Genomic DNA, 11,354 nt, shown 5'->3' on the forward strand with positions numbered 1-11,354 from the left:
CAACAACGATAACTCTTGTGTTCAGTGGCATAACCAAGGAACAACACATGCGAGTCCGAGGTTCAAGTTTACTATGTTCATGAGGTTGAAGAAGAACAAAACAGACACAACCAAAAACTCGAAGAGAATTGTAATCTGGAGAGATATGATAAAGACGCTCAAAGGGAGTGACGTTACCAGGAACATAAAAAGGAAGTCTATTAATAACATGAACAGTAGTAAAAACAACTTCACCCCAAGTACGCTTAGGATACAAAGAAGAAAGAAGTCTTGCACGAACAGAGTCAAGAATGTGATGATGTTTGCATTCAGCTCATCCATTTTATTGAGACGTACTAGAGCAAGAAAACTCAGACAAAGTACTCTATTCTGCAAGAAAGATTAAAAGTTTGGAATCACGGTATTTCATAGCATTATCGCGTCGTAAAACCTTAATGACCTTAGAAAATTGAGTTCTAAATTTGAGGTAGCTCACGGCGATTAGTCATCAAATAAACCCAAGTAAAGCGTGAATAATCATCAATGAAAATGACAAAGTATCGAGCTCCTCCCATAGAAGCGGTGGGAGCGGGGCCCCAAATATTAGAGTGGATAAGATCAAAGGGAGAGCAAGCAAGAGATGAATTATTATGAAAATATAAAGCAGGTTGTTTGGAAGTTTGACAAGAAATACAATCAAAATAGTCATTATTAACTTGATCAAAAATATCCTGAGACATAAAAGAATGCAATTTACTCAAGGAGTTGTGGATAAGACGGTGATGCCATAATTAAAGGGTATATGGAAAAGAGCAACACACAGATTTGGTACAGAAGGAATATGAAGATTCTCGAGTTTAAACAACCTTTCGACCTTATGTCCAATTCTGATGATTTGTCCCGTCTGACGATTCTGGACATGACAACCAGAAACAGAAAAAATAACATTAAAATCGAGATTAACAAGTTGACTAACAGAAATAAGATTAAAGTTCAATTTGGGAATATAATAAGTATTAGAGAGATTAAGAGTTGACTGGGAAATAGAACCCTTGTGTGTCGCATGCAAGAGGGAACCATTAGCAGTATTGACAGAAGGTGCATTTGTAGTGGTAGACAAGGATGAGAAAAGATGAGGCAAATGAGAAATGTGATTAAAGCAACTGGAGTCAAAATATTATTTAGAATTACCTGGAGGTGTTGAAAAAATAGTAGGAGTATTACCATAAAAAGAGAGAAGATGCTTAAGAAGAGATGCAATATCAGATAGAGAGACAAAAGACGGGTTGAAAGGAGCACAGGTGGTAGATTCAGTAGTAGCAGCAACAGCAAAAGCAGACACAGCTGAGTTTTCCATAATAGTAGATACAAGGATCAAAGAGAGGAGAGAAAACTGCAAATTCGGGGGCGAAAACGAAAAAACAGACGGCAGAATTGGAAAGAGCTCACCAAAAAATCTTAGGGAGGGCCCACTGTCTACCACGTCAGCTGCCACATCAATAAGGTAGGACACGTGGCAACGCGTGACAGGAGGAAGGAGACACGTCAGCGCTGACGCAGACAGGGAGCTGGCACGCAGGTTGGAGAGCATGGGTCGGGTCGGTTTGGACGCGGGTTGGAGCGGATCTGCGTGGCTGGCTGGCTTCGACATGTGGCTTGACGCAAAACTGTTGATATGGGGCGCTGATCCGACGACACTGGAAGCGTCTAGAGAGAGGAGAATTTGAAGCGAACACCAGTCTTCATGCGGTGTTAGAATCTTGACGAAAAGACGAACACGATGGTGGTGGCGGTGACGAACCAAAACGTCGAAAAAAGATCGAAAAACGAAAGCAAAGAACACTACCGGAAAAAAAAATAAAAATAATATGTATTTATTATATATTCTATTCATGATAAATTTTTAGAGAATTATTTTTAGAGAATAAAAATAATATGTATTCATTATATTTGATTTTCATCTTCAGATAATTTGATGCGAAGATAAAAATCAAATAGATGTTATCTTAATACCAATGATTAAAAAAGTTTAATAGAAAATGATTGCTAATTAGCATTTAGTAGTATTTTATATCTTTATTTGATTAATCATTAGTAGGACAGAATTTTCTTCTCCCCCACATTATGTGACAAGATTGGATAAGAAGATGGAACGACAGAAGATAGTGTTTGTGAATTGTGACTATTACATTTGCAATATTCTTTTGATTCACCCACTCTTCCACTTCAGATTGGGTGGATTAAACTGAATTAAATCTATAAAGTAAAAGAAGAAATACAAGTAACTCTCATAGAATATGATCACTTGTAATAATAAATATATAATGGACAATGGATGAATGATATGATACACTAATCAGAAAACAGGTATTTTCTTAACTTATAACCAGTTAACATGAAGGTTTCCATAAATAGTGTCTTCTCTGTAAAAATTAAATTAGTAATTAAAAAAATAAAAACCTCACTATGTCGGTGAATTGGAACAAGGGGAAGAGTTTCAATTTCATACGTGTAACCCAAGTGGTGGATATATAATAATGCCAAATGACAACTAAAATAAACAAGTAGCATTACCCTGTTTTCCACATAAAATTAAAGAACAGAGTTGTTCTGTTTTTTCACACGCCATACATACCATACATATGTATCATATTTGTTTCTATATATATATATGATAAGCTTTGGTATGTGACCGACCTTTCGTGCTCTTTGATTTGGTTTCTCATCCTGAAAAGCTTGGTGGTCTTGGTTGGCTTCAATGGCCAATATGAGATCACTCATGTCAAGCTTTTCCTCCTACTTCAAAATGCTTTTGCTGCTTCTCACTATTTCTGGTGTGTAACTTGTATACTTCTGCATGATTCTCTTTTGATTCCGCACAAAGTTGATGAAAAAAACTGATTTTGTTATCTGGGGTAATCTTATTCTGTTTCTGTCTATGTTTTCTTGCTAATGGAACATTCTAGTCTAGTTGTTTAGTGATCAGAATGTTATTCCTTCTTAGCTTCATGGAATGAAAGAGAAACTACATTGCATCCTCAGAGGAATCAAAAACCAATAATTAATTTATATATTATTCATTTTAGTTTTATGATTCTATCAATTTGGTTGTGTACTTATTCTCCTTATTCAGCATAGGAATTTAAGCATTTTATTTTTCTGATATTTCAAAACTGTGTTTTTCTCAGAGACATTTATACAGACAAGTGGTTATGATTTTGGAATCAACTATGGACAAATAGCCAACAATCTTCCCTCTCCATCACGCGTTGCTGTTCTTATAAAATCACTGAATGTAAGCAGATTGAAGCTCTATGATGCTGATCCAAATGTTCTATCAGCTTTCTCCAATTCCAATGTGGAATTCATTATAGGACTTGCAAATGAGAATCTTCAAAGCATGAGAGACCCTTCAAAAGCTCAGAGTTGGGTTCAGCAAAATGTTCAACCTTACCTATCACAGACCAAGATCACATGCATCACTGTAGGAAATGAAGTCTTCAATCTAAATGATACTCAGCTCATGATGAATCTCCTTCCAGCAATGCAATCTGTTTATAATGCCCTTGTTAACCTTGGATTATCACAACAAGTTACTGTAACAACAGCACATTCATTCAACATTTTATCTAGTTCATTCCCTCCTTCATCTGGTGCTTTTAGGCAAGATTTGATTCCATATATACAACCACTCCTTAACTTCCATGCTCAAACCAAATCACCTTTTCTTATTAATGCATACCCTTTCTTTGCATACAAGGACAGCCCTGATAAGATTTCATTGAGTTATGTACTATTTCAACCAAATTCTGGCTCAATTGATCCTGTAACCAATCTGCATTATGATAACATGTTGTATGCTCAGATTGATGCTGTCTATGCTGCCATCAAGGCCCTAGGCCATACCGATATCGTGGTTAGGATTTCGGAGACAGGTTGGCCTTCTAAGGGTGACCCAGATGAGGTTGGAGCTACACCAGAGAATGCAGAGATATATAACAGCAATTTGTTGAAGAGAATACAGCAGAAACAAGCAACTCCTGCAAATCCATCAGTTCCAATTGATATCTTTGTATTTGCACTTTTCAATGAGGATTTGAAGCCTGGTCCTGCATCAGAGAGGAACTATGGCCTTTATTATCCTGATGGTTCACCAGTTTATAACATTGGATTACAAGGTTATCTCCCAGAAATGGTTATAGAATCCAAATCCAATGTAAGTAAACACATTTTACATTTGCAAACTTATTTACATGCCAAAAGTTTCATTGCCTTTTTGCTTCTAATTAACATACTTCTATTGCTGTTTATGTGCAGGTTTTGTCCATCAATTTTCTTATTTATACTATTACATGCTTGGTGTTGTGTTGGGAGCTTTCAAGATTGTGATCAGAATAAGTTAGTGATAGAAGTAAAGATATTCATATAGATCATTCTTTTGCAGCTGAAGTTGTTGAAGGTAAGAAAGTTTTGAATTTGTCACTCAATGTATGTATTATTTGATGGTAGTGTAAAGTTTTATTTCAATTCTTAGGCCACATGCCAATTTCTTCTGCCTCTCAAAAGTCTAAAGTATCTAAAAAAATTAGCAATGATCATTGAAATAAGGGATGGATGGAAACTTGTGAAGAAAAAGTTCAGTCCTATGATCAAAAGGGAAAAGGTTTTTTTTTTTTTAATTATTCCTTGGCTTTCTAACAGTATTGCACTGAATACTAGAGTCTAAAAAATGATATGGTGGGAATATTTTGGTACCATAATGTGGAAATATATCTGCCAAAATGGTATCAATCAAAGCATAACCTGTCAAATGCTGTCAAATTCATGCTTGTGCATGGAACAAGTGGATTCTTGTGACCGAATAAACCCACCTTCCCCCAAGAAAAACTTATCGTTTTTTTTTTCTTTATTTTTTAATCAAAGTTTTTGGTAATGTGTCTCTATCTTCCTTAACTATCACTGGCAATCATGCATGTGAATCTCTTTTTGTGTGTGTATAAAATTGTTCTTGTCTTCAGATTTACAAAAGTCCTACATGACTACATCCATATATATATAATCACAACCTCATGAGTTTTGTCCATGGTTGTGAACCTTATATATTTCTTTCAGTTATGTTCATAGAGCCAGAATTCTTAAGGATTTAGGGTAGCATTTGGTTTCTTGATACACTTGCTTAAAAATCATTATTGAAATAGTATAAAAATTATCTCTTCAGATTTATTTCATTTTTAGGTGTTTGTTTGCCATGTCTCTGTCTCTTCTATTTTTAAAGAGCAACCAAACTCTACTAAGAAAATTTTGCTCATACCTAACACACCATTAATGTAAATTGAAGTGACGAGGGTCAAATTAAGTGTCGGATAATATTGTTGCCTATCACATTCATAATGCAACTTTAGCCAACTTCATAATATGAATGGAGAATATAAATATACAAAAATCCAACCCAGGAGCTTGATTTAGAATTAATCAAAGTTTATAATCAATGTGATTTGGAAGATCCTTCAAATATGAGTGTCACAAAAAGTGGGTTGGGGCGGCTAATTAGTAATTAGTCATGATGTATTGATGTGGACATGGTTCATGCCCACTACATTGAATTTAATAGAATTATTTATTATTATTGCATCAGTTTCAAAAAAGTGATAAGATTGACAGATAGATACACCTCCTCCTAACTCCTAACTCCTAACAATAATATTGGAGCTGGAAACCTTCCCTTTTCTTTCATTAAAAGATGCTTCTCTTTTCTCCCTTATATCATATCATATCATATATGCAATCTTTACTTTTCAAGATTTTTTAATACCGAGTTTTAAATGTTTTTTTATTATTTATAAATAAAATAAATATTTTATTTACCAATATATGTATTATTTAATGTATTTAAAACTATCATTACACATCTCCAATACACAAAATATAAGATAAATAAGCACACAAATTAAGTATTGTACCTTCGAGATATGTAACAGTTTTAAAAGAATATATCTCAGTTCACCTAAAATATGTTACCTTTGTAGAGATGTACATATTTAAGATACTGTACACTAGGAATAAAACAAAAGAAAAATTCATGACAATCTACTTTAAAATATGTTATTGTCTAAATTGATTTTATTTTTTATTTTATTTAATTTTATTTAAATAATTTAAAATTATAAAATTTTTAATTTAAAATTTAGACTAATATAATTTTAAATTTTAAATTATTTAAATAATATTAGATAAAATAAAAATATAAAATTAAATCAAGTCAAATAGTAATATACTAATATATCACGGATACATCGAGTTGGATTTTTTTTAGTTTTATTCTAAGTGCACAAAACTTTAAATATATACATCCACGTAAATATAACATATTCTGTATGCACTAGAATATTTTTTTTAAGTATTACACATCTAAAATACATAATACTTAATTTTTATGTTTATTTGTTGACGTGTCATATTTCGTTTACATTGTAAATGAAATACATGCAATTTTATCTCATTTACAGTATAAACAAGATATGAATGGAGAACGTAAATTAGTAAATATTTTTTAAATTATTTATTTCGATAATTATTATTTTTATTTTATTTATTTAAATAAAAAATTTAATAAAAATATAAATATTTTATATATTACACATTTTGCAGTTTAGATTTTTTTTTTTTTTGGTGTACAATGTCACACTCAGCACTAGCTTGTTCTGTTATTGTCTCTCATAGGCCATATCAAAGATTATTAGAGTAATTAAAAAAATTTGAAATATTTAATGCAAATTCAGACCAGACACGTGTTGGCCCTATTGCCCATATGCTACTTAATAGGTTTATCTAGTGAGAGCATGTTAGTTATAAAATAAATAAAAGGAAAAATATACGTAAACAATAAATATATCAGATGTTCATTTCATTAGGTGTGTAGATGATTATTCTAATATTAAGATTTAAGTGGATAATTTAAAAATATAATGTGTTTTTATTTTATTAGTGGTTGTTTATGTTGTTCAAAAAAATTATTGGTTACCTAATATTATTCTAAATAAAATTCTGCTCCAAACAGTAATGTGGATATAAATAACTATTGAACTAATTCAATTATTGTGTGCATAAGAAATCCTTCTTCCAGCTTTGACAAATATTGTTAGAAATTAACTTTTTGAGTTATTGACTTAATATATTGACGTAATCTTTGCAGGAAGGTTTTTTTGGCGACTTCTTTGCAGGAAGTTTGACAAATGTAAAAGCAGTACACTTTCTTTTCGCAACAAATTCTACGCTTTTGGTAGATAGCTATGGTTGCAAGTTGGAGGCTTAGTTCGTACATATAGCTTTGCTCAAACCATTCATATAGTTATTGATTTGTCAATTCTACAATAACTAAAGGTAGAAGGCTGATGTTGGATTTTGTAATACGGATTAGAGTTTTCTGTTCTTTCTTTTTCTTTTTTTCTTTGTTGGAAAAAGTGGAGTTTTCTTTGGATATAAAGGGAAAAAGAAAATAGATTTAGTTGTATATGTAAAGAAAATGTTGGATAATGAGGAAGCTGTTTCGTTCCACTTTGTGTACACTTGTAACAAATTTTAATGTTGCCCATTGAATTTGATGTTATTAATATACAACATTGATCTCACATTAAAAACACGTGAAGTGTAGATAAGATAAAAATACAAGTATATAACTATAACTAATAAAATAATTAAGGTAACTGTATAAAAGACTAATCGTGCAAGCAACAATGATCAAAGGTCAGAAAGTATTACTTAAATTCCAAAATTATTCAAACTTTATTCTCACTATCTATAATTGAATTTTCGTGCAAGCATAACATGTTAATTGCTTTAAGGCTCTTGGTTCTTGCGGTGAAGCATTGTTCAGACTCTGGACCTACAACACCGTTTTGGAAAAAGGAAAGGGGAATATGAAGACAACAACAATTAGACTGGTCCCATCATGATAATGAAAGCTTACCAGCAAATTCAATGAATTGTATTCTAATCTAATGTGGTTGTCAATATGTATATGTTGATACACTAATAAGGGAAAGGTAAATTAAGTCATCATGCGGTATCATAATATGTCTCAGGCATACATATTGAAATACACCACCTAGATATATATTATATAATACAGATGAAAATCAATATTATGGTTAAAACATAAATGGAAAAATAAAGTTAATATTAAAAAAGTGATTGATATATTAAAGTCAAAGAAAGATGATAGTCGCATTAATTAACTACTAATCAGTATATTATATAATACAGATGAAAATCAATATTATGGTTAAAACATAAATGGAAAAATAAAGTTAATATTAAAAAAATGATTGATATATTAAAGTCAAAGAAAGATGATAGTCGCATTAATTAACTACTAATCAGTATGCAGCCAAAATAAAGAAACACAAGAAGCAACTCACTTGACAGGCTTGATTGCTTGAGCAAATGCTGCCAGTGCCAACTAAAACTCCAACCTGTAATTACATAATGAGATTTGTTCGAAAGTCTTGGTCACGAGATGTCTCAATTTCGATTAGAAATGATGTTAATAAGTTAATATTGACTTTGAAATAAATAAAAAATTCGAATATACAAGAGGATTTTACTTATACTTGCGGATAATCTATTATACTATTACAGCTGAAACTAGCTTGTTCCGAACAATATCTATATAACAAAGCATTACACCTTTAAGAAATTCCTCGACTATCAAACTTGTAAAACATTCTATTGGAGAAGAAAAACTAACAACTCTTGAAGAGCAGCACATCACAAGCTTCTCAATCATCATATGCTACAAGGAATGGAATGACCATAGCCATAAACTCATCGTATGAAAGTTTGGCTGAACCAGTATAACGTTTGTCCTTCTCCTTAAACTTTTCAGTCAGACCCTGAAAATGCAACAAGTAATTAGCATGGCAAAACAAACATGCATGCACACACACATATGAGGAGAAACACTTGGTTCTAAGAAGATGAATTCCATGACGATGCTAATTTTTAAGAACTGAATCGAAATAAACGTTTAGATTTTCCCTTGAGTTGAAGGATCATTAGAATTGAGATGTGAGTTGCATGAGGAACTGTAATTCAAGGATAATGAATGCCTCCCTAGTACTCGTTTCGTACCACATACATAATCAAGTCAATGCATATGAATGTAGAAAGTATCTATGTCCTGATCAACATATATTAAGGAAAACCATGAAGCAGGTAAGTTGGACTTGCCTCTATCAATGGAAGGAATTAATAGGAAACGTAAAGGAATAAGTAAAGAAACATGAGACAGGTTCAAAGCTTTAAAAAGCTTGGCGTGTTTTACCTTGATAATTACCCCACACCTGCACACATTCAAGAGCAGAACATTAGATATATAAATGACATCTTCAAATATAAAGGATGAATTTTCCAAAAAATCAACTTGATTCTCGAAACATTAGAGGATATTGTTATAGTCATCAAACAATTTTTTGACCAAGAAATCAATTTAGTCCTAATAATCAATTACTTTTGGACCATTTTGAATTTGACATCAAAATGTTACCATCGGATGACCACATTGAGCACATTGATGTTACATCTCTTAATTTTTAAGGGCCAAAATGGAAGTTTACTCTTTTCAAATGAATTGGAGTATATAATAAGCATATGAAAGGTTCAGATGTCATACTCAACAAAACTATCAAATCCGAGTTCAACCCTCTTAACATTTCCATCACCATACTGGGCAAGCAGCAGCTGTAGAACTGTGCCTGGTATTGCATAGCCAATACCATACAGAGCATCTCTTAGCTCTAGTGGATCAATCTTCCCACTTCTATCTTTATCATATCTCTCAAATATGCCCTACAAATGAAGCGACAAAATCAGAGGAATCATATGGAGTGAAGTTCTATTATGCAATGTAACTCTAACAGTCTAACCTCCTCCTTGATAGAATTAACAAACACAAAAGGCATAGAGCCTATCACTACTATATCCAACATATATGTGTCAGTAACTAGTTATGGTACATGTATGTGACAGGAAAACAAGTGTAATTCAAATTTGATCACCTTTAACACCATAAGTGGACTATCTAATGAAATTTTGAGAAATAGTTAAAACCTAAAAGCTCCATACAGATAATGATAAACTTCAGTTATTTAATATCATTGGTTAGACTTTCTTTAGTAACAAAGTGAAAATGTCTACATTGAATTAAATGTAAGCATATGAAATACTTAACAATCTGGGATTAAATGAAATGATGCAGATATCTATTTATTCATGTAGCATCGCCATATTAACTAGGCACTAAAACTCTCCCTAAGATGTAAGAGATTTTGTAATGTATGAAACACAAAACTAGAGATGTTTACAAACTGAATAAGGGAAGTCTAGAATAATACAGCATATTATAGGCCTTAGGGTTTTTCAAGAATAGATTCTATGAGAAAAATTACACATGAAGCTAATTTTCTATAGTGTGAACCAATTTTTTTTTTTTTTGTTTATGGGAAAAGTGACTTACTCGCCAATGAGCAATGCAATTCCAGATTTCTGCAAATTCCTTTGGCCCTGTGAGAGAAAAAGAAAAAGAAGATAGGGTTTGAGAGTGCAAAGGAAGCAATTATATAGGAGCAATTGAAAATCCCGCATACCAACTCTCGGAGGCTGAGTAGGATCCTTGAAGAGAAAGATGAGGAGACGGATAGTTCTAATGTTGAATTTCTGGTATCCAGAAGAAAGAGCCCGCTGCAACTCCGCCTCATCGATGAAGCCGCTTCGATCTGTGTCGGCCATCTGAAAGCTCCTAACGACATCGGGGTGCGTCCCTGGTGGGAAAGCGGAGTAGCCATGTGAAGACGAAGGAGGAGGAGGATACGCAGATGATGGAGCTTGGCCATAGGCAGTCCCAGCCCCGTGGTAGGTGGAACCATGATCATAAGCAGTGGCAGCAGCAGCAGTAGCGGTGGTGCCATAGGTGTTGTAGGTTGAAGGTGGCGGAGGAGGAGTAGCGGTGTGAGGGGCATATTGGTAATTTGAAGGAGGAGGAGGAGCAGCAGCGGAAGAAGAAGAAGTGGAATAGGGAGGGTGGTTTTCAGGTAAGGATGGTGCCGAAGGAGCGTAGGGCGAATGGGGATCGTATCTGCCGTAGTTAGACATGGATGTAGAAACCGCGCACAGAATTCACCTCAGTTTAGCTTCTTTCACAAATCATAAACCGACTTTCTTAGCTTCACTTTCCCCTCTCTCCTCGCACACTATTTCTTCTTCATTTCCTCATGCCCACGCGTGCTATACACCATTACACCCAATCAGTCACGGATCAAAAAATTTTAAGAGCAAACATGTGTAGCATACAAAAATAATAATTTTTTTATAAATATATC

General features: G+C 33.3%; 2 protein-coding genes across 3 annotated transcripts; one reads left to right on the forward strand and one right to left on the reverse strand.

Annotated features, from left to right (window-relative positions):
* The first annotated feature begins 2,607 nt into the window (after positions 1–2,607).
* On the forward strand, positions 2,608–7,544 carry LOC127744260 (glucan endo-1,3-beta-glucosidase 14-like). Its single transcript, XM_052256540.1, has 4 exons — positions 2,608–2,813; positions 3,168–4,195; positions 4,297–4,438; positions 7,172–7,544. The coding sequence occupies exons 1-3, from the start codon at positions 2,738–2,740 to the stop codon at positions 4,366–4,368; spliced, it is 1,176 nt and encodes a 391-aa protein (XP_052112500.1). The 5' UTR covers positions 2,608–2,737; the 3' UTR covers positions 4,369–4,438; positions 7,172–7,544.
* Positions 7,545–8,503: 959 nt separating this feature from the next.
* LOC127744262 (probable calcium-binding protein CML48) lies at positions 8,504–11,288 on the reverse strand. 2 transcript variants are annotated; one of them, XM_052256544.1, is made up of 5 exons: positions 10,623–11,288; positions 10,493–10,539; positions 9,650–9,825; positions 9,208–9,320; positions 8,504–8,870 (listed from the first exon to the last, which is right to left on the reverse strand). In XM_052256544.1, exons 1-5 carry the CDS (start codon positions 11,125–11,127, stop codon positions 8,860–8,862), a joined length of 852 nt encoding a protein of 283 aa, XP_052112504.1. In that variant the 5' UTR covers positions 11,128–11,288; the 3' UTR covers positions 8,504–8,859. The 2 variants fall into 2 exon arrangements, with proteins under 2 accessions (XP_052112504.1, XP_052112503.1); XM_052256543.1 differs by having other exon boundaries at positions 9,302–9,320; positions 10,623–11,285.
* Positions 11,289–11,354: the final 66 nt, after the last annotated feature.

The sequence above is a fragment of the Arachis duranensis genome, unplaced genomic scaffold (assembly GCF_000817695.3).
Source record: "Arachis duranensis cultivar V14167 unplaced genomic scaffold, aradu.V14167.gnm2.J7QH unplaced_Scaffold_232527, whole genome shotgun sequence".
Taxonomy (NCBI): Eukaryota; Viridiplantae; Streptophyta; class Magnoliopsida; order Fabales; family Fabaceae; genus Arachis; species Arachis duranensis.

Bases quoted from the DNA above. Each gene is read 5' to 3' on its own strand.
- LOC127744260 (XM_052256540.1), top strand. From the start codon at position 2,738: ATGGCCAATATGAGATCACTCATGTCAAGCTTTTCCTCCTACTTCAAA. The intron at 2,814-3,167 runs GTGTGTAACTTG...TGTTTTTCTCAG, and splicing joins GCTGCTTCTCACTATTTCTG to AGACATTTATACAGACAAGT. The intron at 4,196-4,296 runs GTAAGTAAACAC...GTTTATGTGCAG, and splicing joins TTATAGAATCCAAATCCAAT to GTTTTGTCCATCAATTTTCT.
- LOC127744262 (XM_052256543.1), bottom strand. From the start codon at position 11,127: ATGTCTAACTACGGCAGATACGATCCCCATTCGCCCTACGCTCCTTCG. The intron at 10,540-10,622 runs GTATGCGGGATT...TTTCTCTCACAG, and splicing joins TACTCAGCCTCCGAGAGTTG to GGCCAAAGGAATTTGCAGAA. The intron at 9,826-10,492 runs GTAAGTCACTTT...CTTCATTTGTAG, and splicing joins ATTGCATTGCTCATTGGCGA to GGCATATTTGAGAGATATGA.